The sequence below is a fragment of the Kogia breviceps genome, chromosome 2 (assembly GCF_026419965.1).
Source record: "Kogia breviceps isolate mKogBre1 chromosome 2, mKogBre1 haplotype 1, whole genome shotgun sequence".
NCBI lineage: Eukaryota > Metazoa > Chordata > Mammalia > Artiodactyla > Physeteridae > Kogia > Kogia breviceps.
This window is the reverse complement of record NC_081311.1, coordinates 47816977-47844918: the sequence shown is the minus strand read 5'-3', so window position 1 is coordinate 47844918 and position 27942 is coordinate 47816977. Positions and strand designations below refer to the sequence as shown.

General features: G+C 42.5%; 1 protein-coding gene across 1 annotated transcript in view; it reads left to right on the top strand.

Moving 5' to 3' along the window:
• WDFY4 (WDFY family member 4) overlaps window positions 1–27942 on the top strand; it is a 275410-nt gene that overhangs the window by 158051 nt on the left and 89417 nt on the right. The window contains exons 40-43 of the mRNA XM_067025200.1: window positions 11614–11691; window positions 17620–17826; window positions 19492–19543; window positions 22269–22432. Coding sequence (XP_066881301.1) covers window positions 11614–11691; window positions 17620–17826; window positions 19492–19543; window positions 22269–22432 — 501 coding nt within the window. The remainder of the gene's footprint in view (window positions 1–11613; window positions 11692–17619; window positions 17827–19491; window positions 19544–22268; window positions 22433–27942) is intronic.

Sequence of the window (27942 nt, the reverse complement as noted above, 5' to 3'; positions counted from 1 at the left end):
CTATATTTTTTTTTCAGTTTTTCTTTTCCATGCAAAATATATACACATTTAATTGTTGTTATCATTAGCATATTATTTTCTAACCTCCTTTAAAAAAATCTCAGTACATCAAAAACCTGGTTCCATATCATCAAAACTTTTTTGACACCAGGACTGCCATGAACAGTTGTGTAGGTTATGCACAAGGGCATCTGGCCAGCGTGGCAAAAAGAAGCTGAAATCCAGCCTTTGTCCCACTATTCAAGTTATCCAAGCAGGTCCAGGATGGCATCTGCCCAAAGGGGACACAGTGCTGTATGGACTAGTGGTGGCCCTTTGTGAGCATAATTTGTGGTGACTCCATAATGCTCTACAGTAAGGATGAACCATCCCTCCATGTGTTGATATTTACATTGTTTCATTTTATGCTGCTATAAATAAGCTGGTGGAAAATATTGTCCAGTGAATATTTGTGCATACATCTATGATTTCCTTAGTGTAAGTGACTAGCAGTGAAAATTGTGAGACAAAGGATTAAAATGACATGCATATGTGTCAGCACATGGTAGATACAGTGGCATTTCTTACTACTGAGTTTAGTTCCAGACCCAACATGTGCCGTGCTTGGCTGGAGAGTCCAGGACCTACAACTGTAATGTTGGTACTAAGTTTCCAAGAAGGGTCTGAGAGGCTGTGTTTAGATATTGGTCTTTCTCCTTTCTGGCTAGGCCATACAGCTGTAATTACAGGACTAATGATGCTTTAAACAAACAATGTAATGACTGTCATCAGTGACAGCAGGCGCTTCCTGTGGGAGAGCTTGGGCAAGAGCGTCACCAGCAGCTGGCCAGCCCCAGGGGTGCCCCTGGCAGAGCTGGGCGCCATCAAGCTGAGGTCAGCTCACTTAAAGGTGACCCTCCAGGTAGGCTGTGCCTTGTTCCCCATTCCAAGATCTGAACTGTGTTCTGTAGCCAAACCCTTCCCTAAGGAGGCACTGGGATAGCAAGGCAGAGGCTCTTTAAACCAGATCTGCTTTCCCTCTCAAATCTCCAAACGGCCTTCTGAGGCCCTTGGTCCTACTTCAAAGGTTCTCAAACTCTTAAACACACAGGCAGTTGCTAAGCAAAGGCTATTTCGCTCCAAAAAGCAATGCAGAGCTTTGCTCTGAATTTGTCCCCCATCGATGTGCCATATTCACTGCTGCCCAGGCAGATGGGCCTCTGCCCTTGAACCGCCCTCCTCTTGTCTCCACATCCTGAGTGTGACAACTTTTCAGGGCTTGAAAGGTCTCAAAAGCAATTGCAAAGTAATGTTTGCTTAGCACTGTGGCAACACACAGGGTGGAAACTCCGTGGGAGAGACTCACGTGATGGCAGAATCCAAGAAGTCATCTTACAGCACTGCCAGCTCCCGTATTGTTGGAGTCACTTATCTCACTTGTCTTCAGCTTCCTCTTCCGTAAAATGGGGATAATAATAATACAGGTTTGTCTAGGTGGCTACATATTAAATGTGATAATGCATATGGAAACTCCTTTGTCAGCTGTAAAGTGCTATGTGCAAATTAGTTAACTGGATGTAATGTTGAGAGAACGTACCAAGGGATAACAAATATTTGGACTATCAACACTTTTATATAACTCATCAGGTTAGGTCCCTGGTGAGGTCCCTCTCCCATCCTCCTAATCCACTATTCCAAGCCTTCACCCCTGCTCAGCGCTCAGGGAAAGCAGAGCCATCTTCCCCTTTACTCTACCCTGGAACCGGAAGCCATCAAATGTGAAGCACCTCACTCTCTAGTGTTCCGCTCACACACTCATCCACATCTGCACGCATCCTCAAGTCCTTCCATCCAGCTTCCAAGCATGAGCCCTTCCTCATGGCTCAGGTCAGCCTCTACATGGTCTGCTGATTCCATCCTCTCTTCTCTTATCCCGTGGAACCTGTGCCACCTTCCTCTTCCCTTTGCTTTTCAACCTTCTTCCATCTACTGCCAAGCTCCCCACAGCCTAGCAATACACTTGGGTTGTATCCTTCCTCTTAAGTTGCATGGCCCTACTCCCACCTTTTTTTTCTCTTCTTCAGATTCAGATTTCTTGAATGAGTTGGCAGTATTCATCGTCTCCATTTCCTTATCTCCAAATTTCTAGTTGACTCGCTGCCATCTAATCATTCCTCTGAAATAACTTGTAGACATTACCAAAGACCAATTTCTATAGACAAATCCAAGACATTTTCAGGCTTCATCCTACAGGACTTCTCTGATGCATTCACTGTGGTTAAACAGCCCTGGGTCTCCATGACATTTCTCTTTCTGATTTTCCTTAAACTTTTCTAACCTTTCTTCTCCTATCCTAAACTTTGGTAGTGTTCTCCGGTTTCTGACCTTGACTCATCAAGCTCCTCTCTGCACGTACTCTCCATGAGGCATCTTATCATCTCTCAGGGTTTATTTATCATTTGATTGCTGGTGGCTCACAGATCTATATAGAACTTGGAACTCTCACTTGAGCTTTCTTCTAGGGATGTCCAGCTGGACCACTGACGCTTCAAATTCAACATGTCCTCATATCACTTAAACTTGCTCTTTCTCTTGTTTTTGTGATATCTATTAATTTTTCTTAGTTTATCTAATTTAATTCGTTCCATTAGGCAAACTAGAAATTTTAGAGTAATTCTTACCCTCTCATACGGTCACCAGTTTATCCCAATTTTATTTTCCATGTTGTTCCTGAATTTGACTCCTCTACTTCACTCATTCCACCCTGTGAGCCCTCACTTGTGCTGTCATGATAGTGTCCTAAGGGAGCGCCCTACTTTTAGTCTTGTCTTCATTAAATCCATCCTTCAAATTGCTACCAGAGCGAGTTAGCAAAAATGCTAATGGGACCACATCAGGCTTCTATTTAAAACCTCTCATTTGAGATTCAGCTAACGCAGCATCTTAACCAGGGAGCCTTCACTGAACACCATGGTCTCCTCTCCTTTGTTCTGACTGTGGCCTGTGTCACCATGTCCCAGACATAGCTCTGTCTCAACATTGGCCATGTCGACACTTAAGTATATGCTCTTCCACTGGACTCCACAAAAGCAGATATGGGGCTCGTCTTTGTACTGCAGGGCCTGGAAAATGGTAGGTGAACAATGACTATTTGTTGAACTTAACAACAGAGAGAAAATTTGAGGGTCGACATGGAATATCTGAGCAAGGGTGTAAACAACACTGGGCTGCAGCTATTGTAGATAGGGTATTTATTTGAAGAGTAAATATGATATATAACTGAAATCATATAGCATTTTCTATAACTGTTAATTCAGAAGAGACCATCTAGGTCAAATTTTTCAACTGATCTTACCCATGACTTATACCCAAATAGTCTCTGGGTGACCCTTTTATGAAGTTTCATTTTACTGTCTCATCTCTATAATATCTCTTTGGACTAGACAGAGGAGGCACCATTACCTTCATTTTATAGATGATAAATCAAATTGGAAATATTAAGTGATTTGCCCATGGAATGTGGCTGGTAAGGGCCAGGAACCAAGCTGTCTGGACTTTGATTCTACCTGAAACACTTTGATTTAGCACCACTCAGAACAGCATGAAAGTCTGCATATCTTTTTATACATCTTTCCGGAGTGTCCCTGCCTGAAACTCCCCCACTTAACCCCCTAGGATGATCCATACCAGGCCTGTTCTTCAGTGAGACAGCACATTCGTTGTTTGACAGGGGCTGCTTTGTGTCCAAGTTCCCCCACGAGTTCTCTTCTCCTGCTGCACATCTCCAAAGCATCATATTAGAAAAAAGACTGGGCTTTTGCCTTAGATGTAAAATTAGTCAAATTTGTCAGCATTTTATGTCACTTGCGCTGCTCATAATGATTGTTACTTGTAATTGTGTATAAACGTGTAACAGCGATATTAAGGAAAATTTTGTAAACAAAAAAAAGAAGAAAGAAAGAAATCACCCTATTCCCACTACTACAAAACAGTAACTGGGGTTTTAAAAATTATATTGTTTCCATAGTTTTGAGTCTTTGCTGGTAAATACTTTTTTATTTTATTGAAGTATAGCACACATAGAAAAAAAGTGTTCCAATCATAAATATACAGATTTAAGAATTTTAATGGAGTGAACATGTGACCACTACCCAGATTAAAAAATACAACATTAATGGCTCCCCAGAAGCACCCCCTCCATGCCTGATTCTAGTCTCTAGCACCCCCAAAGTAGCCAGTTTCCTGGCAGCTAATATCATACATCAGTTTTCCTCATTTTACTTTTATGTGTGTGAAATAACATATCATATGCTCTTCTCTCTGGCTTATTTCATTCCAAACTGGGTGAAATTTATCCGTGTCTTTTCATGAAGTAGTAGTTCATTCACTTTCATAGCAGTTGATCAACATTTTCATAGAGTTCTCAGACTTTTTGGTCTCAAGACCTGTTTACCTTCTTAAAACTTATTGAGACTTCAAAGAGCTGTTGTTTATATCGATCATATCTATTGATATTTACCATGTTAGAAATTAAAACAGAATTTTAAAAATAAGGCATTTATTAATTCATTTTACGATAGCAGTAATAAATCTATTATATGTAAGCATAAATAGCATTTTTAATAAATAACTATATTTTTCAAAACAAAACATTTTGAAAAGAATAGTACTGCTTTATATTTTTGTAAATTCTTTAATGTCTATCTGGCTTAGTAGAAGACAGCTGGATTCTCATATCTGCTTCTTTATTCAATCAGTTGTAATACTTTTTTTTTTTTTTGGTTGAAATACATGAAGAAAATCTGGTCTTTCACAGATATGTAATTAGAAAAGAAAGGAGTATTTTAATAGAATTTTCAGAAAATTAAAGGTATTCTTCTTTGATACTACACCAAAATTCAACAAGTAGTAGTTTCTAAAAGGTTACTTGAAACTTTTATCAGTGAAATTTTTGTACTCTGTTACAGTACAATGTATTGATTATCTTGTACTTTGAATGGATATTTGAACCCATACATGATTTGTAACATGCATTGGAGCATGCAAGTAACATACAATGAGAATGTTGGTTCCCTGAGTTACGAGATCTCCCAAACGTTGACATGTTTCATTATGCAGTATGGAAAGATCATATTCATGTACCACCAATCTTATCAGAAAAATATTTATCTACTGAGAAACTGTCAGGCTCACAGAGGCAGGTACAAGCTTTTCAACATTCTAATATTCGAAATTTGAAAGCCCAAATTTCATCATAGGCAGAAAATACGGTCAGTGGTTTTATTTGATATGACAGGTTCACTTTGTTCATTTTCCAGAAAAGACCTGCCAAATATCCAAGTCTTCATAACTTTAGTTTTGTCTGTCAGTCATTCTTTCAAGTAAAAGTGATGTTCTATGACAAAAGCAACTAGTTCAGCTCACCACTCTAACAATTATACAAGTGCTTTTCCTTGAAACGACCATCATGGTTTTTGGTATTCAGAAGTGCTTTATGCAGATTTCCCATTTATCACACAGACTATTAAAAAAGACTGTATTCAAAGATTGAGATTTCATAAAATTAATCATTTGTACTGTTTCATCAATGACATTCTTTTATTTTTTTTCAAAGTTTTACTTCTATGTAGCAGGACCCTTTTACTTTTCCATTTTATTTATTTTTAAAATAAATTTATTTATTTTATTTATTTATTTTTGGCTGCGTTGCATCTTCGTTGCTGCACGCGGGCTCTCTCTAGTTGCAGTGAGTGGGGCCTACTCTTCGTTGTGGTGAGCAGGCTTCTCATTGCGGTGGCCTCTCCTGTTGTGGAGCACGGGCTGTAGGTGCACAGCTTCAGTAGTTGCAGCACGCGGGCTCAGTAGTTGTTGCTCGTGAGCTCTAGAGCACAGGCTCAGCAGTTGTGGCATATGGGCTTACCTGCTCTGCGGCATGTGAGATCTTCCCAGACCAGGGATCGAACCCATGTTCCTTGCACTGGCAGGTGGATTCTCAACCACTGCACCACCAGGGGAGCCCCATCAATGACATTCTTAAGTGAAGATTTTTTTTTCTCCTTTGAGTTCCTAGTGGTGAGGACTACATATAATGATTATTTTGCAAATTGTAGATTCACATGCAATGGCAAGAAATAATACAGAGAGATCCCATGTACCCTTTATCCAGTTTCCCACAATGGTATCATCTTGTAAAACTGTAATACAGTATCACAACAAGGAACATTTCCATCACTACAAGAAGTTCTCATGTTGCCCTTTTGGGATTGTCTTTTCTTACTCAGCATAATTCTGTTCAGATTCATCCACGTTGTTGCATGTATCAACAGTTCATTCTTTTTTATTGCTGAGCGGTATTCCATGGTATGGATGTTTCATAGTTTCTTCAATCATTCACCTATTGAAGGTCATCTGGGTTGTTTCCAGTTTTGTCTATTATGAATAAAGCTTCTATAAACATTCACATACAGGTTGTTGTGTGAGTATAAGTTTTCATTTCACTGTGATAAATCCCCAGAGGTTACAACTGCTGGATACTATGGTAGTTGCCTAGATTTAAAAACAATCTAGTGACCTATTTTCTGGAGTGGCTGTACCATACATGCCACCAGCAATGTATGAGTGATCAAGTTGCTCTGCATCATCACCAGCATTTGGTGTTGTCACCTCTTAATTTTAACCATTCATATAGGTGTGTAGTGATTTCTCTTTGTGGTTTTTATTTTCATTTTCCTAATGGTTAATGATGTAGAACATAGTGGTCATGTGCTTCATTGAGATCTGCATGTCCTCTATGTCTATTCATGTCTTTTGTGCATATTCTAATGGGATTTTTTTTTTTTTTGCTGTTGAGTTTTCAGAGTTCTTCATACTAGTCCTTTGATTGATGTGACTTGCAAATATTTTCTCCTAGAATGTAGCTTATCATTACATCATTTTTATGTGGGTTTTTGTGTAGCAAAAGTTTTTAATGTTGATGAGATCCAATTCATTATTTTTTTTCTTTTATGCTTTTGGTGTAAAATCTACAAATTTCAGCGATTTGTTGAATGAGAGCAGTAAAAGCAGACCTCTTTGCTTTGTTTCCAGTCTTAGAGAGAAAGCATTTATTGTTTCACATCAAATGTAATGTTAGCTGTGGGGTTTTATAGATGATCTTTATTATGTTAAGGTAGTTCCCCTCTATTCCTGGTTTTCCAAGAGTTTTATTATGAATGAGTGTGGAATTTTGTCAAATGCTATTCTGCATCAATCGATATAATCATGTCATTTTCTTCTTTAACCTACTAATATGGTAGACTATACTGATTGCCTTTTGGGTATTTACCAGCTCTGTGTTCCTGGAATAAACCCATTTGGTCATTGTATGTAATCCTTTTTATGCATTGCTAGGTTCTATTTGCTAATATTTTGTTAAGAATTTTTGTATCTCTATTACAATAGCCAGGACATGGAAGCAACCTAAGTGTCCATTGACAGATGAATGGATAAAGAAGATGTGCCACATATATACAATGGAATATTACTCCATTATTAATGGAGTAATAATGGAATATTATACCAATATTAGCCATAAAAAGAAATGAAATTGAGTTATTTGTAGTGAGGTGGATAGACCTAGAGTCTGTCATACAGAGTGAAGTAAGTCAGAAAGAGAAAAACAAATACCGTATGCTAATATATATATAGAATCTTTAAAAAAAAAAACAAAACACATACTGGTTCTGAAGAACCTAGGGGCAGGACAGGAGTAAAGATGCAGACATAGAGAATGGACTTGAGGACACAGGGACGAAGTGAGAGAGTGGCATGGACATATATACACTACCAAATGTAAAATAGATAGCTAGTGGGAAGCAGCCGCATAGCACAGGGAGATCAGCTCGGTGCTTTGTGACCACCTAGAGGGGTGGGATAGGGAGGGTGGGAAGGAGACACAAGAGGGAGGGGATATCGGGATATGTGTATATGTATAGCTGATTCACTTTGTTATACAGCAGAAACTAACACACCATTGTAAAGCAATTATACTCCAATAAAGATGTTTAAAAAATTTTAAAAAAAAGAATTTTTGCATCTCTATTCATGAAAGATAGGTTTATTTTCCTATACTCTGTCTGGTTGTGGTGTAAAAGTATAAGGGTATTGCTAGCCTCATAAACCAAATTGGAAAGTGTACCAACTTTTTCTATTTTCTGGAAGATATTTTGTAAAATTTATGTTAATTCTTGCTTAAATATTTTGTAAAATCCTCAAGCAAAATCATATGGACCTGGAAGTTTATTTGGGGGGAGTATTTAAATTATGAATTCAATTTCCTTAACTGTTATAGTCTCTTCCAATGATCTATTTTATATTGGTTGAGATATGGTAATTTATGTTTTTGCAAAGGATTTGTCCATTTAATCTGAGTTGTCACATTTATGTGTATGTAGTTGTTTGTAATATTCCCTTGCTATCGTTTTGATGTCTGCAGGATCTGTAGGGATAGCCTCTATTTCATTCTTTATATTGGCAATATGTATCTTCTTTTTATCTTTGTCAGTATTTCTACAGGTTTGTAAGTTTTATCAATATTTTCAAAGAACCAGTTTTGTTTCAGTGATTTTCTCCATGTTTTTCTGTTTTTAATTGCATTGATTTCTGCTCTTGCCTTTATTATTTCCTTCCTTCTGCTTGCTTTGGGTTTATTTTTCTCTTTTATTCTAGTTCCTTGAGTGGGATCTTAGATTGACTTAAAAATTTTACTCTTTATTTTTTTCAGATAGGCTCCATGATACAAAACATTTTAAGATTACATCATTTAAAAATATTTTAATTTAAAATCTTTTCATCTTTATTAGGGTAAAATTGTATATATTTAAGATGCACAACTTGATGTTTTTTGTTTGTTTGTTTGTTTTTAACGTCTTTATTGGAGTATAATTGCTTTACAATGGTGTGTTAGTTTCTGCTTTTTAACAAAGTGAATCAGTTATACATATGTTCCCATATCTCTTCCCTCTTCTGTCTCCCTCCCTCCCACTCTCCCTATCCCACCCCCCTAGGTGGTCACAAAGCACCAAGCTGAACTCCCTGTGCTATGCAGCTGCTTCCCACTAGCTATCTATTTTACATTTGGTAGTGTATATATGTCCATGCCACTCTCTCACTTTGTCCCAGCTTACCCTTCCCCCTCCCCGTATCCTCAATTCCATTCTCTAGTAGGTCTGCGTCTTTATTCCCATATTTGCCCCTAGGTTCTTCATGACCATTTCTTTTTTTTTTTCCCTTAGATTCCAAATATATGTGTTAGCGTACGGTATTTGTTATTCTCTTTCTGACTTATTTCACTCTGTATGACAGACTCTAGGTCCATCCACATCACTACAAATAACTCAATTTCGTTTCTTTTTATGGCTGAGTAATATTCCATTGTATATATGTGGCACATCTTTATCCATTCATCCGATGATGGATACTTAGGTTGCTTCCATGTCTTGGCTATTGTAAATAGAGCTGCAATGAACATTTTGGTACATGACTCTTTTTGAATTATGGTTTTCTCAGGGTATATGCCCAGTAGTGGGATTGCTGGGTCACATGGTAATTCTATTTTTAGTTTTTTAAGGAACCTCCATACTGTTCTCCATAGTGGCTGTATCACTTTACATTCCCACCAACAGTGCAAGAGTGTTCCCTTTTCTCCACACCCTCTCCAGCATTTATTGTTTCTAGATTTTTTGATGATGGCCATTCTGACTGGTGTGAGGTGATATCTCATTGTAGTTTTGATTTGCATTTCTCTAATGATTAATGATGTTGAGCATTCTTTCATGTGTTTGTTGGCAATCTGTATATCTTCTTTGGAGAAATGTCTATTTAGGTCTTCTGCCCATTTTTGGATTGGGTTGTTTGGTTTTTTGTTATTGAGCTGCATGAGCTTCTTATAAATCTTGGAGATGAATCCTTTGTCAGTTGCTTCATTTGCAACTATTTTCTCCCATGCTGAGGGTTGTCTTTTGGTCTTGTTTATGGTTTCCTTTGCTGTGCAAAAGCTTTTAAGTTTCATTAAATGTTTTGATGCACATATACATTGAGAAATAATCACCACAATCAAGGTAATTCACATAGTTACCTTTTATTTTGTGATGAGACCACTTAAGTTCTAACTTCGTAACAAATTTCGAATATATAGTACAATATTGTTAAGTAGAGTCACAATGCTGTGCATTAGGTTTTCAGAACTCACTATTTTGCATGACTGAAGCTCTGTATCCTGTAATCAACATATCCCCATTTCTGCCTCTCCCCAGCTCCTGGAAACCACCATTCTACTCTCTACTTCTATGAATTTGACTATTTTAGAGTCCATATATAAGTGAGATCATTCAATGTTCTGGCTTATTTCACTTAGTATAGTGCCCTCCAGGTTCATCTATGTTGTTGCAAACAGCACAATTTCCTTCTTTTTAAAGGCTGAATTTTATATATACATAAAACATATATATAATGAACTGTGTGATGATTTTTTTTTCTTTTGTTCTGTTAATGTGATGTATCACCTTGATTGATTTGCATACATTCAACTATCCTTGCATTCCAGGGATAAATCTTACTTGATCACGGTATACTGTATACGATTCTTGTAATGTGCTGTTGAATTCTGTTTGCCAGTATTTTATGGAGGGTTTTTGCATCTGTGTTCATCAGGGATATTGCTCTTTAATTTTCTTTTTTGTGGTGTCTTTGCCTGACGTTGGTATTAGAGTGATGCTGGCCTCATATGATGAGTTGGGAAGTATTCCCTCTTCTTCTATTTTTTTTGGAAATTTAAGAAGGTTTGGTATTAATTCTTCTTTGAATGTTTGATAGAATTCTCCTGTGAAGCCATCCGGTCCTGGGCTTTTCTTTTTTGAGAAGTATTTGATCACTAATTTAATCTCCCTATTTGTTATTGGTCTGTTCAGATTTTCTAAAACTTAATTCTTTTCTAATGCATGCATTTGGTGACATATATTTCTCTCTCAGCATTGTTTTAGCTATGTGACAAATTTTGATACATACTGTGCTATGTATTTTTTAAAATTTCCCTTGAGACTTACTTTTTGATCCATGGATTAGAAGTATATTGTTTAGTTCCCAAGTGTTTGGAGATTTCCTGTTATTGATTTCAGTTTGATTCTGTTATGGTCAGAGAACATATTTTGCAGGTTTTAATTTTTTTTTAATTTGTCGAGATTTGTTTTATGGTCCAACATGTAGTTTGTTTTGGTATATATTTTGTGGGGGCTTGAAAAATGTGTATTTTACTATTGTTGGGTGCACTATTCCATAAATGTGAGTTACTTGAACATTTTTTAGAATTCCATTTCAATTTATCTATTATATTCTAGCTTTTCTAGTTATTCTTGGGAGGAAGATTTATCTGCTACAAGCTAGTTCATCGTAGCTGGAAGTGGAAGTAACCCATAAGCATGTATGTGAGTGTGTATGTGAATGTAACAGCATAAGTGATACATGTATTCATGAGGTTGTGATTGATTTGACCAACAAGTCCTGTAACTCTTACTTCCCCCAACAACTGGTCAGAGTAGAGAAGTTCTTATCTAAAATCACAGCTGTTATTAGTTGTGACTTGTTTTGTCTCTTCTCCAGGACTTCGTGTCATGTATTGAGAACTACAGACGAAAAGGACAGGAACTATATGCATCTCTATACAAAGATCATGTACAGGTAAGAAACAAGGCAATTCCCTTCTCTGCACAGTAGACCAGAATCTACCTTGAACCCGAAATAAAGAATCATAAGAGCCTTTGGTTTAAATTCTAAATTGGCTAAGCCAATAATTGGTCATCAACGAGTCAGTCCTACTTTCATGACCTGTGCCATGGGATTTGGACCCACACTGTCAGCAGCTGAGGAGATAGGCAGTGTTTCCATCCACTTATCTACTCATTCATTCATTCGTAAATAAGCATCAAGTGCCCAGGGTGCCTCAGATCCTGTGCTAGGAGCTAGGGACATAATTGTAAACACAGCACAAGTGGGCCTCACTCTCAGGTAGCTTACTCTAAAGGAGAGATATACATTAAATAAGTGCACAGATAAATAGATCATTATAACTTGTAAAGAGCAATAGACAGGGAAAATACAAGTATAGTGGGAGATTATAACAGGGGGAAGACTTTAATTTGGGCAGATCAGAGGCCCAAGGAAGTGATCTTTAAGTTGAAATCTGAAGAAGGAGGAATATGGGCTAAAGTATTTTCAGGAAGTGGTTTTGACTAAGGGGAGGGAATGTGTGAAGCTCCTGAGTCAGGAAAGCACTGGGTGTCATCAGTTAACTGGAAGAAGAGGAGGTGACTGGGATGACCTGAGCTGGGAAGGGACAAGGGTGAATGAAGGTGAGGCAGGGCCAGAGCAAGCAGAGTGGCTTGCTGCCACTTTAGGGGTTTTGCATGTTCTCCTAAGGACAGTGGGTTGCCACTGATGAGGATAGGTTTAGATGTTGAAAACCTCTCTCTAGGAGTGATTTCTGTACAGTCTAGGTAAAGAGCACTGGCTGTCATGCCAGGGAGATCTCTATTTGAATCTCAAGTCTGCCCCTTCCTAGGACTGAGCCTAGTCTTAGCCTCAGGGTCCCCATCTTTAAGACAGGATAATACTGCCTACCTGTAAAGATTAAAGAGTGAGTATGGAACACCTAGACAGTGGCTGGCAGGGAATAGATGTCCCATATGTGGTTAATGAATGGCTAAGAAGTTCATTTTTAGGTGGTATTATTGTTGTTAACAAAAATGTTCTAAAATGATTGCTAGTAATAGAACACAACAATAGAATTAAAACGTCACAAATTATATTTTGACTTTACAACTTCTCTGTGCCAAAGCCTTGCTAGGTGTAGGAAAGGCAGAGATGATAGTGATACTCCTCTGGTTGAAGGTTCTTAACACTCAGTAGAGAGAACAAGAGTAAAGAAATTAAAGCAGGGTGATAAGGCCAATCCTAGGATGTTCTACTACAAAGAGAGGAGCAGTGGGGTATAAGGAACCATTGGGTGTGCCTGGGGTAAGGTGAGGGGTCAAGGAATGGTGAAACAGTAGTCCCCAAGTTCAAGGGAAACAAAATAGGCTCTGATCAACTGAAGCCAAGTAACCTGATCCAGTTCCCTCCATATGTGCTTGTTTGGGAGCCCACAACATGCCCCCACGAATAGGGATTTGTGAGATGCACAGTGTGCACCCCAGAAACATACAGCCTAGCAACACAGCCTCCCAGGCTGTGCTACATAAGGAGGTGGGCAGTTTATTAGACATGCAAGGGGGCGGAGAGGCGGTTTGGGGGTAGATGTGCAGCTGGCTTATATTTGCGTGTTATCTGCACCCCTTGGACAGTACCTCGCATGTGAGTGCCTTACTACTTGAATTCACCAACTTCATTCAGGACTAGCAATATGGCTAATAAATTCAGCTACCATTGGGGGAAAAATAAGATGAATCATTTAGGATTACATCCTTTATTTAGGGATATCCCCATCACGCTTGTTCCATTTCAAGACAGAGGATGTTGTTTATCTAAATCAGCATCTAGTCAAGAGTCTGACCATTTCTCTTCGTATGGTTGGAAAAGCCTAGAAGATTTGGTCATGGCTAGGAGAAATGTGCTCTGTGGTAACTGGTGGATTTCTGTTGAAATTTGAAAAACTGAAGGTTAATGGGGAAGGACAGAAGAACCTCGGCAGAGGCTCTGAGCCCATAAGGCAAGGGTCCAGCCTCCTGGAATATCAGTCTGGCTTATTGTCAGCAGCAGGCCTGACTGGGGCTCAGAGAGTACTTGAGAAAGTGGTACAGAGTTTTACTGTTGATTGAAGTATTTTTGAGAAAATCAGCATTTTGAGGCTAATCCATGATGATACTTTCCAGGTGTTTAAATATTTAAGACAGATTGTTTCGATGTTTAAAACAATGCAGGTGTTATCACCGTCTGCCAGAGATAATGGGGTCTGGAGTGTTCACCCTGCTTTCTTTTAAGGGGTAGTAGACTTTCCCGACGAAGGTCCCACTCCACCTCCAGAGAAGTCAAGTCCAAGTTCTGGAAAGAAATCAGCCTTGTGAAACATGCCATGTTCTTCAAGGACAGCTTCTCCTAATTACACTCCGTGAGGTCCTTCCAAGAGGGTGGAGATAATGAGGTTCAAGGGCCCCCGCCCACACGGCTGTCAGTAACAGGCTGCATAAGACTTTCCCAACTGGGCATTTTATTTACACCTGAGAGGTCACTGGAGATGCAGGTGCTCACAGCATGACAAGATAGCGTCACCCAGTTCCCTGGAAGCTAACGCAAGCATCATCAGTGTACCTCATCATTCCATCACCAGCAAATCATGCAATTCTGATATTTAATCTCCCAAATTTCTTATCACTCCAGAAGTGCTGACGAAAACAGGTGCCTCTGTTCTGGGCCTGCCCAGATGCCCCTTTGCCATTTCCAGTTACATTTGTTCTCTTCTCTGTGGTCCGGCTGCTCTGGCTCTGCTCTGTGATATACCCAGGCCATCTGTTCTTATACTGAGTCCTCATCATACCTTACAGACACGCCTCATTTTGTCTATATATTTTTTAAAAATTACAGTTTTTACTGTTTAAAGTTCTATGCAAGATGCCTTCCACCCCAGAAATGGCCTTTCTTTTAGTGTGTGAGGGGCATTGCTCTGTCCCCTCTCTTGTGGGCTCTCTGGGGGCCAACAGGCTGTTTCCATTTCTTGCTCAGTCTCTATATATCCATTGCATTTTGGTAACAGCTCTTTCAGATGTAACTATCAGAAACTCAACTCAAACTGGCTTAGGCAACACATGAAATATTTTGAAAAGTCCAGGAGAAGATCACACTTCAAGAAGAGCTGGATCCAGTTATTCAAACTCTGCTCTAAGGAATCTGCCTCCTCTCTCCCTCTCTCTCCTTTCTTTCTCTCTTTTTCACACACACACACAAACACATGTCCACACAAACATAAACACACAAGTGTATGAGATTACTAATATGTTTGAGGCAACAAGGCACATGGAGGAGAGAGCACTTGAGGCTGGCGTGGACTCATGCTCTGCTCCCCAGTCTGTACACCCTGGAACCAGGCAGGGCTCATATACAGGGTGGAAAATTATCTAACTTGCACAAAGGGACTGTCTCATTGCTGAAAGGCCTGCCTGTAGGCTGTGTATGCCTCAATGCAGATACATCAGGTGCCTTTTCCTGATGCACATAAGGTTGGCCAGCGCAGGGTGGGCAGCCTTGAACGTGTACACAGCCACCTCTCTGCAGTCTGCTCTATACAGGCTCTAGAGACCACCAGTTCCAATCCCAGAGAATGATGCTCACTAGCCCATCCTACAACCATTCATCACCCACTGAAGCCAGGGCTGGGGTCAGCTGCACCCCAGCACCGGGAACTGAAAGTAGGGAAGGTTTGGTTGCCAAGAGGAAAGTCTCAGTGATGCTACCCAAGAGCTTCTATTCAGCCGAGAATCATAGCTGCCTCTAATACACCAGCATCCCTGCCCCTGTGTCTGGTGTGGCATTTGGCCCACTCGAGGTTTGAACTGAATGGGGACCTTACCTTGTGCAGAAGCATGGGCATTACAGAACACCTTGTGGGTGCAGGAACTTTTGCTTATTTAGTCATCTCGTGTCCTTTGTCTTGGGACCACATACAGCCTTCCATCCTGGACTAAACAATCATTCATCTCGGAGGGATGAATGAGGATCTTATCACTGACACACATCTGTCTAGCTGCAGATATTCAGACAACACGTTTGCCCTGTGATGAAGACTCAGGCAGCTGTGAACCTCCAGGTTGCATAGGTGGAGACTTAGGGTGGAAGGGATGCTCTTAAAAGACTAATTTGAAACCCTGGATGAACAACCCAATAGCTTGGGATTGTTCATCCTCTGTGAAGCTCAATATGGAACTACAAATGCAGCAAAAATCTCCTAGGAGCTGAAATATTTTCCCCAAACAAGTGTTCATTTCATATAACCAAATCCCTAGGAAAGACTTTGGATAGTCATTATTTTTCTGGAGTTTTTTATTAAACAATTAGAGTACTTGTAAAATGCTATAACTGTTTAGGATATGAATTTAAGAACTGTGGAGAAACAAAATAATCTTGTTTTGAAATAGAATTTGCTTTATTCACAATAATAATACTAACTGCTTAAGTTGGGTAAGGCACCATATTAAACTCTTGAAAATATTGTCTCATTCGATCCTTACATAAACCCATGGTTTTATTATTGTGGTAATATTACTAACTGAATTTGACTGATAAGGATGCTAAGTCTCCTTCAGCTTAAACTGCTAGTGAAAAGCAGAAACATTGTGATAGCCCAGGTTCATCTGACACCAAAGACCAAGTACTTAGAACTATTCCATCTGTCATGTTTTTATGAGAATTTTCAAGTTCTGAGAACGATTTTCGCATTCAAAATGGTCTAGATCTAAGTCTGCCAGTCTTTGAAGTAATACTGGCAGAAATCACGACTTAATGAAATGATACCAGGGCCCTAGGAAAGGAATCAAGCACACAGGCTGAAGTGAAGGCTCTGGAATTAGACAGGCTGGGTTTCAGTCTTAGCTTGGTCACCTGTTGGTCCTTGGGGAAGTCACTTCTCTTCTCCTAGACTTGGTTCCTTCATGAGGATAATAGAAAGTACTTACAAGTTCCAAGACTCACTTCTGGTGTCACTGTGTAGAGGAAATGAGATAGAGTGGGTGAGAGGCTCAGCCTCATACAGGACAATGAGTTTCTTTTCTCTGTATGTTACATTTGTGAGGTCTGTGCTTCTTGTCATTAACACTTTCACCTTTCAGTTTTCTGAAAAATTAAAATTAAAATGTAGGGGCACATACCATCAAATATTTGAATAGTTGGAAAAGTTCACCCTGCAGACAAAGTTGATTCTGCTGTCCAAACTGAACTGAAATGTTTCTTTGATAGATGATGTAGGAAACTTCAGTGTGGCATACAAAAGCAGTTTAGGGGTGTCGATGTATTTTGTAAAAGGTTTGAGTTATACTCTAGCAGGAGGTATAACAGTCAAGTGCTATGTATGCAAACTATGAGGATTTCATAGATATTAGGAAGGATTATTTTCATTAACATCAAAGGTTTTAGCTTCTTTGAACATTCTCACCACACTTCCAGTCCAGACACTGGAAGGAGGGCTTTCAGCATCATTTTGAAGGGTAGGGGCCATGGTAAAATTCCCTGTCCATTTTGAAGGGTAAGGGCTGTGGTGAGGTTCTGTGTCCATTCTACCAAATAGCTGTCCAATCCTCTGATGAATAGCATGGGGACCTCTGGGACCTGTTACTTTCTGCACAGCACCCAGCAGTCACGAGGCTCTGTGGGCCAAAGGGCAGAGGGTTTTTTTTCTCCTCGAAGCTGAATTAAATGGTCTCAAAGCTGAAAAACTGATTTCTTCTCCTGGCCTGGTCCTAGCTCCAGAGAGTACACTACACACCCTGAAGGTGCTTGGGGCTGCCTATAGGGGTGATTTTCCTCAGGCAATTATGGGGGGCTTGGTCTATTCACCCCAGGAGGTTTGGGGCCAGGCTGGTGAGGAGATGTGTCCAGAGGTGACGCTGTACTTCTGCTTCCCAGAGGCGGAGATGTGGCAAAATCAAGGCAGCCAACGCCTGGGCCAAGATCCAGGAGCAGCTTTTTGGAGAGCTGGGCTTGTGGCGTCAGATGGCAGAAGCCACACCCTGCTCCCGGTGGGAACTGGACTGGAGAGAAGGACCAGCTCGCATGAGGAAACGTATCAGACGCTTGTCTCCGCTGGAGGCCCTGAGTCGAGAAAGGCTCAAGGTAAGAATTAGATGCAACAAAACAGGATGCTTCCAGACAGGCAATGTGTAGGGAGGTGTCTCCTTAGCTTTTCCATCTGATGTTGTGTCCATCAGGAGTGCTTTGGCATGGACAGGTAGGAGAGATAATGCATGCAGTTAACTGTAGGAGTGCTGTAATGCATTCTTGGTGCTGTTTAACAGAGGGAAAGAATCACTAACTCCCCAGGTACATAGAAGGGATGCTATAACTACAGCCCAAAGGAATGAAAAAAATAAGTGAGTGAGTGGTTCATATATACACCACTGACCCAGTACCACGCTGACATCCATAAAAGTCCATTAGAATGGTCTGGATGCCAGCGTTTGAAAAGAGCCATGTGATGGGCACGGTCTCTTGTACAAGTTATGTGTCACAGAGCAGTCATAACCAGCCCTTCTATGGGCATTACTGTGCAAGCAAATCCCGTGTCAAATCTTACAGTGGAAATATCTTGAACTCAGCTATTTCTGCAGGCTTGAGCCAGTGACCCACTTAGTCCAAATGACACTGAAGCTGCATTGGATTCCCAGGCAACGGAATCTGGTCAGCCCCCAGGTGTTTTCTGTAATGAAGCTTGGACTCTCTGTCAGACTTACATTTTTGCCTTTTAAATGGTGAAGAACCATCCTTGGCTTGGTAGTGGATATAGAAGAATCTATTAATAGCATTTCGTGTCCTCATTGAACAATTCTGATTTAAGATATTCTAAAAAGCAGCCTTTTCAAAACCTGGAACACAAGACATTTCCTTCTGCATTCATCCTGAGTTACAAAGTTGGGCTTATTCTCCAGTCTGTAACCTCAGAATCTTTCACCCACATTAAATCCTTTATAAAGCCTAATGAAAAAATTATATTTCATTTATTCAGCAGACATTTTAGTTTTTAGTGTATTGTCTGTATACATCTGATGATATATAATATTTTTCCCTCAATACATTTCTTAGGGGCTTCCCTGGTGGCGCAGTGGTTGAGAGTCCGCCTGCCGATGCAGGGGACGCGGGTTCGTGCCCCAGTCTGGGAAGATCCCACATGCCGCGGAGCGGCTGGGCCCGTGAGCCATGGCCGCTGAGCCTGTGCGTCCGGAGCCTATGCTCCGCAATGGGAGAGGCCACAGCAGGGGGAGGCCTGCGTACCGCAAAAAAAAAAAAAAAAAAAAAAAAAAAAAATATATATATATATATATATATATATATACATTTCTTAGGAAATGGAGGCAGGAAAAATAAGCCTGCCCATGGTGCTGATGTCAAGGCCGAAGGCTGGCTATGGAACCTAGTCTCTGGTATCTTGGGCTGTCCAGCCCCAGACCCTGTCCCTGGTCCCCTCTCCAGGGTGGCCCATACCACAGACAGCCAGGATACTCTCTACTCCCATTTGACATAATCTTTGGTAATTACTGTAAATCCTACTTAATGGAAGATTGTGGGTTTTTTCCCCTTTGACTCAGGAACATTAATACTTGCATTTTATTGTGGTCCTTTAGGATTTGGCATTTTGCTCCCCTTGCCTTTGAGTCTTGAGCGTATGAGTGATTTGAAGGAGCCATATGCATGTGTGTGTATGTGTTTGTGAATCTGTGGAATGGGGGGTGGGGCCCATAGGTATCCAGGATTTAATTTCTCTTTTCTCTGGTTTTATTTCAGGAAAGTCAGGACAGAAATGGTGATATTTCTCAGTTAAATGCTGAAAACCAAGGTATTCAATTTATCTGTATTTTTATTTAACAGTTAAACCAATTCTTGGTTTTATTTAACATCTCCTTAAAGATATGAAGTTAATATATTGTAGGAAGAAAACGCTGCAAATCTAGAGTAGAGAGTGCAAGGCCTTTCATCACTCTCCTCTCCAGAATGAAGAGGGACCCATTCCAGACCTGAACACTCCACTGGGGGAAGAATTTTGTATTTAGGTTGCAACAATAAGAATTTTTTTCAGGGAAACGATCTTGTCAATTTGCTATATGAGGGAAACCTTAAAAGTGCCCCCCCAAATACTAATACATGTTCAGTATGTGACCCAAAACACCTAGGAGGAAAATAGGAAAATATTTTAGAGCAAAATTGGATGGGATAGATATTTAACACTTAACACTGAATTCTCTGATTGTGAAGATGACAGGTATAATGATCATTATTATTTCTCCAATTTAAAAAAGCACTTTGAATCATTGTTGATGTTTATGCTTACCCTTTGTGTAATATTCATGGAGGAATTTGGTTGAGTTGATATGCTGAAAATCTAGTTTATTTTCAGAGGTCATTTTGGCCCGAACACATCAAATACCTACCAAACACACACACAGACACATACACTATATTTCAGATTTTGTGTTTCTACCAAAGGCTCTGCCTTTTGCTTCAGACACTCTCTGTCTGTGAGTTTCACTGTATCCTAGGCTGCAGCTTATATCATATCCTTAACCAAGTGACAACTTCCTAGAGCTGATGAGACTTGTCTCATTTAGTGCCTTAGCGCCGGATTTTGCATGGAGCTTGCTATCTTGTCAGTCTGCAGTAACAAAGCCCAGAAGTGAGGATCTTGAGCTCTGATCCCAGGTTGATTTGGGGACCCCACTTGGGACTTGGGATGACAGTGTAACACTCATATTTTGGCTTCTCTTCTTTCCATCCCAAGCCCCATAACCCTAAGATCACAGGGAGAATCTGCCTGCTCTCCCTCTCAAAATGGGTGGCTGCAGAGGGTACAGTGGTAGAAAGCAGGTGTTTGATTTTATGTGGACTAGGGCCATGGGCTGCTAAGTCCCCTCGTCCCTTATATGCAGGGCCTCTGGTCACCTATGATCCCAGGCCTCCTCCATGTTTCCAGCATGGACCCCCAACTCCCAGTAGGGAGCTCAGTCAGAGGAGAAGAAAGGGTTGTGATTCTTCACCATGCCTTCCTGAGTCCCTGTATCTACACAGTGTTTTCTCTGCCTGAGGAAAAGCCTCTGATGGATGTTGCTGTGAGCAGCAGGCACTTACATTCATCCAGGTGTGAGGTTCCCAGGTGGGGAGGAGGTCAAAGAGATGAGCATCTTGCCACAAAGAAAATGACCAGTAGCACCCTGACCTTGTAGCCAAGTGCTACTCCACGCAGGTGGACACCCAGGACAGGGTGGAGGAGAAAAATCTAGAGATCCACACAGGTATGTACTTAGCTGGCACCCAAATGCACATGCACAGGGGTGCATCCTTTGGAAATAAGTCTAGATGTACACACAAATGATTGCAGCACAGTGGGTTTTCGTAGTGTAGAACTAGAAACTAGTTGTATCTCTAAAAAACAGGAGGTGAGTTGGGTGATTATGGAAGAGTCAAACAATAGATTATTACAGCCACTTAAGTTGCTTTCTAAGAACTTTTAATGGAATGGGAAAGTGCTCATGGTGTAATCTTGAGCAAAAAAGTTAGAAAAGAAAAACTATAAATTCAGTATAATTCTTACCATGTCAGAAATTACGTTATGTGTGTACATATACATGTATGTACAAAAAAGATGTCAGAATTAAACCAAATTGTGGCCAGGGAGGACAAACAGCCTAGAGATGAAAAGATCAGCCTCTGGACTCAGAGGGACTTGGTTCAGATTCGGCCTCTAGTTCTTAGTAGCCGTATGACCTTGAGCAAAATAATTAGCCTTTGTCAATTTCTTCATTTGTAAATTGAGGATGGAATGGCATCTACAACCTAGGTAGGACTGGATGAAAAATGTCATTAAAATATCCAGCACAGAGAAAGTACTCACTAAACAGGAGCTGTTGTTATTAGCACTCTCTCTGGGTACATGGGTGATACTTGTTTTATTTCTCATAATTTTTAATTTCTCACAATTCATGGGTTTTCCAAGTTTTTTACATTAAGAAGATAGTATTTCCATATTTAGGGAAAAAAACCCCACTGTTAAAAGAGTGAACAGGGGACCTCCCTGGCGGTCCAGAGGTTAAAAGACTCTGCACTTCCACTGCAGGGGGCGTGGGGCATGGGTTTGATCCCTGCTCGGGGAACCAAGATCCCGGCATGCCACCTGGTGCAGCCAAAAAAAAGAAAACAGAAAGAGTAAATAAAGTGAAGTTCAGAAAAAGCAAATCTTGGGTGACCCTCTGGGACCCTCTAGGAAATTGCTTTACTGATTAATGAAGGTGAATTTGAAACATCCCCCGTGGTCACTGGAGAGCTGCAGAGCAGCCAGGCCCGGGTACATCTTCCGGAGTGAATCAACCTGCAGGTGTGTTCACCACATGATAGGGTCAGAGGGGTGTGTCCACTTTCAGAAACAGTGAGGGACACACTGGGATCCACATCATTCACGGGTGCACTGAAACCTTGCAGTTCCTCCCAGGGACTCAGCCCAGGCTGTGCACCGTCCCTCGTGACTCCAGGTGGCTCATGCACAAACCATATGTCCCTTTTTGCTGCTGCAGATGAACTGACACCAAAGGAAGCTGAGAGTGAGAGAGATGAGGCAGTAGACTGCACCCAGCTGACCTTCTTCCCCGCCTTACATGAAAGCCTGCACTCTGAAGATTTCTTGGAACTGTGTCGGGAAAGACAAGTCATTTTACAAGAGCTTCTTGATCATGAAAAGGTAACACAGCCCATCATGATTATTCTTTAAAGATTATCAGACATGAGAGAACTAAGCTTTCTGCACTCACATGGGAGGTGATACCTTCATTCACCATAAAAAAATCAATAAGCAAAAGCGACGACATGCTCCTAAATTTATGGGCCGAGAGCAAGGGTGCAAATGCCCACACATCTTGCATCAAAATGTTTAGAAGATATAAATCAAGCTAATAAACCGTTAAATGTAATATGTTCTAATGTCCTATAATGACCTTTATAATAACCTGGGGGGCCAGTTTCACATTTAGAATTCTTGACCTTCTTGTAGTTCAGCACGTTGGCCCCCTGCTCACAGCCTGACCACTTGAGGGATCCATCCCATGCCTGAGTGACGGGCCATGGTGGATGTGTTTGGACACCTGACCCATATGCCCCAGCTGTCCCCACACTCCTCACCTTGAAACCAGCTCCCCTTGGCCACCACTCAGGCCTAGAGGAAGCACACTAGTGACACCTTCAGCCCTCGGAAGGGTGGACCTGGAGATACAGTATGCACAGCCAGGAGGCAGGCTGGGCCAGTTAGCAGGGAACTCCATTGTTGGGGATGCCTGGAGCTGGGTTGTGGGAGCCCAGGCTCTTGGTGTGCATGCATGTCCCCTGGGTATGACTGGAAGAGGGTCGGGGGTTCCCCCTGAAGTATGGGAAGAAGGAAGGGCCCTTTTACACAAGTCTAAGAAAGTATGGAAGATGAAGCATATGTCTTAAAGTAAAATGGACCTGAGCTAAAAACCCCAACTTGGCCACATATTAAATGGCCTGCTACCTAACCTTCTTGAGCCTCAGTTAGTTATTCTCATCTTTAATATGGAGTGCATGGCAACCATTTCACAAAATTCTCATAAGGCTTAAATGGGATAATGGAAGCAAAGTGACTAGCATAGCGCCCAGCACACATGAGGTGGCTCATTAAAGACTAATTCTCTTCCCTCTCCAAAGGTTGAGTGGTTTAAGGGCTGGGTAGACTTCCATCTGTCTCTTCCATCAACTCTTCTGTATGGGATGTAAGTGAAGAAGATGCCCCGTCAAAACAGAGGAGCAGGCAGGGTGGGGCTGGCAAGACATGCAGGGGCTACCCAGAGATGAATGCATGAGAGCTGAGGGCTAGTCTGGCTGCAGGGTGGTGGAGAGTGGAGCTGAACTACGGGCCACTGAGTAAGCAGCCTGGGTATCCAGGAGCAAGTGACAAGCTCAGAGAGCTTGTGATGCGCGTGAGCAATGTGCAGAAACTCAAGCATGTCCTTTCCAGGGGCAGATTCCTTGCAGAGACTCCTGGAGGGTGTCAAACTGGGATTTACTCCTTCCAGGGGTTGGGTGAAAGGGCTGACTTGAAGTGCATTGGCCAAATGGATGACTGCAGAACTTCTGCCAAGTTGTTTAGCTGCTTTCAGATTTGGGAAGCAGCTCAATCAAAACAATCCTGGAACAACAAGGTCCGTGTACATGAGGAACCCACAGCTTTCAGCCAGAGACCACATTTGCAAGTCCCCATCACACCTCACCACCGTGCCTTTGCTCATGCTGGTTTGTCTTTCTGTGGTGCTCTGCACGCTAGACTCCTAGCAGCTGACTCTCCAAAGCCCATCTTGACTGGTCCCCAATCTGAAACCTGGAGAGCTGGTCTCTCCCTCATCCCTGTCTCTACTGCCCAATGCATCTCCACCTACCCTTGCTCCTGACATACAGGCTAACCTTCACCACTTCACCTGTCTGCCTCTCTCACTCTACTGATGCTCCTTAATGGAGGGACCCCCAGGTGCCTAACCTCGGGCATGCCTAGAGAAACCTTTCAGTAAACACGGATGAATGAAGATTTATTATATTCACGTTCATTTTATTTTGATTATGGAAGTAGTGTAGTCTACTGTGTGAAAGTTTAAAAAATGGATATAAAACATACATATGTAACATATACATATATATTTATATATGTGTGTATATATAGCCACAATATCCAGCTGCTGAGTACTAACAGCTGATAACAGTTTGAACATATCATATATGTTCATATAGGTAAATGGATATTTAGTAAATGCCTAGTCGGTTGAAAACAGCTAAGAGATCAATGCTTTCTTACTCTTAAAACTTTTCTTTGCCTTATGCCCTTAAAGGATCATATAAAGCAGTGATTCTGAGCAGGCGGCAGCTTTACCCCACCTCCCCGCCCCGCCCCTGCCCCTGGGGACATTTGCCAATGTCTGGAGACATTTTTATGTCATGACTTGGTGGGGAGGGGTTGCTACTGGCATCTAGTGGGCAGAGGCCAGGGTTGTTGCTTCACATCCTACAATGCTCAGAAGAACAGAAAATAATTGTTCAGTCCCAAATGCCTGTAGTGTCAAGGTGAGAAATCCTGATATGATGGATGCATATTAAACAGATTAAAACCAAACCCCAGCCATCCCTTCCTACTTTCCTGATAGGGTAAGGAAATACTGGATTATATATTATCTCCATATTGGCTCTTTTCATCATTTTGATAAGAAGAGAGCAATGGCAATGCTTTGGTTTTATTTGATATATTAATTTTATATTGCTGCCATAACAAATTACCAAAACCTTGGTGACTTAAAGCAGCACACATTTATTATCTCAGAAGTCTGAGCACAACATGGCTCAGCTGGTTCTCTGCTTAGAGTCTCACGGGGCTGAAACCGAGGTATTGGCAGGGCTGCGTTTCTTTCTAGAGGCTCTGGGGATGAATCCATTTCCAGGCTCATTCAGGTGTTGGCAGAATTCAGTTCCATGCTTCCCTGTTCTTGGCTGGCTGTCAGCCAGGGGTCGTTCTCCGCTTCTAGAGGCCACCCACCTCCCTTGCCTGTGGCTCTCTTCCTGCCTCTTCAAGGCCAGCTGCAGTAGCCTTCTCACACTACAGATCTCTCTGAGCTGCTTCTGCCTCGTCTTCCCTCCCCCTCTTCTCCCCTCTGCCTCCGTCTTCCACTGAATCTCTCCCACCAACTCTTGTGCTACTAAGGTCTCATGGGAATTGGACCCACCAAATAATCCAGGATAATCTCCCTATTTTAAGGTCCACTGATTTGCAACCTTAATTTCATCTGGAATGAAAAATAATTTCAAGCCCTTCAAGCAGCACCTAGGTTAGTATATGATGGGATAACCAGGGATGAGGCTCTTGGGGGACATCTTTGTCCCCAAATACTGCCTGCCACATCTGGTATCACTGAGGGTCCACATGTCACCTAATCCATGCCCCGCCTTCCAAGAAGGGCTTCTGCAGATGTCCTGACTCCCATGTGCTTGCCAAGACCAGCCAGGTGGCTCCAGTCCTCACTGGGCTGGGCTGAGGGCAAGGTCTGGAGTTTACAGTCACAGCCAGAGCTAGTCCCAGCATGGCCTGTGCGGCAGGTTCTTGCCTTTGGTACTTGTCCTGGTCTCTGAGAGTCTTATTTTTGCTAATTGTCCCACCCAGCAACACTTCACTCAGGGGTCTTGTTGGGGGAACCAGAGCCTGAAGCCCACAGGTGACTGACTTTCCCAGCCTCTGAGAGGCAGGTCAGGAGCAGGAAGAGGCTGTTCTCTCGTTTTCCCCTGCCTTGTACTTAAACTTCAGTCTTTCTGGATCTCCATGTCACACAGCAGGAAGCTGTCAGAATGCCACATGTGGCTCATTGTGGTGGCAGGGACTCCAGGCTGTGCAGACAGGAGCATATGAAACGCAGCAGGGTCCGAGGCAGGAGCTGTCCTGATTCCACTTAGTGCTTGGTGTCCCCTTACCTGCCGGGAGGGGCCACATGAGGTTGGGGGGTGGGGCACAAAGGGACTGAGCAGGGCAAGGCAAGGCGATTCTTGACATTATCAAGACGTCAGTTCTTTGGATGAGTTGTTTTGATCCATTTCGTTGGGTTGCGCTTGTTGCCTCTGACTTCGTGGTAAACTGTGGGAGAGATTCTTTCCCAATTCAGCCTGAGTTCCTGCAATGTCACTGGAACCAGACACACCTGCTCCCTGGAGAAGCAGGTCTAGGAGACTGGCCAGGGTCACATGGGGACAGGCTCCCAGGAGGCTAGGTGGACAGAGGCTCTAGCCTGGTCCCAATCCCACCTCCACCACTTACACTGCGTGTCCTTGCCCCAGATCGGCGCAGAGGAGCTCCCGGTGGCTTGTATCTGCTATTATCACTGTGATCGTGGCTCTTATAAAGGTACCTTAGCATTTGTTCTCTCCAAGAAGGAAGGAGGAGTGGGATATGAACCCTGGTACCTAAGCCATGGTCCTAAGGAAGTGGGAAAGGGCCCGTCAGTGCAAATGAGGAAACGCTCCTGTTTAAACCAAGCCCCAGCCGGCTTCCAGGGCTTCCAGGGCTTCCAGGATGCTCCTGGGAGCCTGTGAAGCCAGGAACTGTGGAGGTTGGGCAAGTGTTGAGCTTGGACAAAATGGGAGAATCCAGGCCTGAGTGGGTCTGTTTCCTGCTGAGATGGTGGAGGATGTGACAGAGGGTCAGAGTAGAACCAACGAGAAACCTGACCTGCTGGGATGGGGCCCATCTAGGGTTGTATGTCCACTACAAAGTACAGTTCTTTGTGGGAAAGAGGGAAGTTGCTGGGTTTGGGGCCTGGATTGATGTGTGGTGATGAGTGCCCTGAATTTAAAGCCTGAGGCAGAGAGGAGCATAGGGAAGCAGGCCTGGGAACTCAGGGACATCCACGGGCTGGAAGAGTGGGCTGAGTCGGGTCTGGGCTGCAGAGCTCATTGTGGAGCGGGCCCTTGTGACCTGGCCCTCTCCACTGCCCACACCTCCACCAGCCAGATCCTTGCAGCCTCGTGCCCCCCCCCACTCCCCTGCAACCAGAGGCCCCCTCCTGGGTGAGCCTGTGCTGATGTGTCCGTCCCCAGAGCACTTATAGCGACGGGCTGTCCACAGCACTCTGCCCACTCTGCTGCCGGCATCTTCCTTGTCACACGGCTCTGTAATTATTCCTGAGTCCTCCTGTGATGCCTTTAAAGGCAGGGACAGCCTGGAATTGATTCTTATCTCTCCCTTCCCTGACTCGTAGTATTTGTGCTCTGGAAAGATCTGCTGCACTGGAGAACACAGCTATATCAACGGACCGTCGATGGGGAGCCCCCCACTCTGGTGTGCCTTGCGACAGTGTGGGGGCTCCAGGCGTGGGCAGCCTGCCCGCCGCAGTGACATGGGTCTGCTCTCGAGCTGCTCTCGGGAACTGGCCTGAGGGGTGGCATGCCCTGGGCATACCTCGTTCATTGGAGGAGCCCCTCTGGGAGCAGGTAAGGCATGGCTGAGCAGGCATGGCTGAGCAGGCCTGGCTGCCTTGCAAACACAACCACCAAGGAAGAAGATGCCGACAATTAATGCCCAGGAGGGCAGCTTGGCACAGGGCAAGCGCTCAGACTGGATGGAGAGCCTCATTCTGCTCTTTGTTTATCACTATTATTGGCAAAAGTGTCAATAGCTGGACGTCTGGAGCACTTGCTTTGGGTGCTTTTCATACA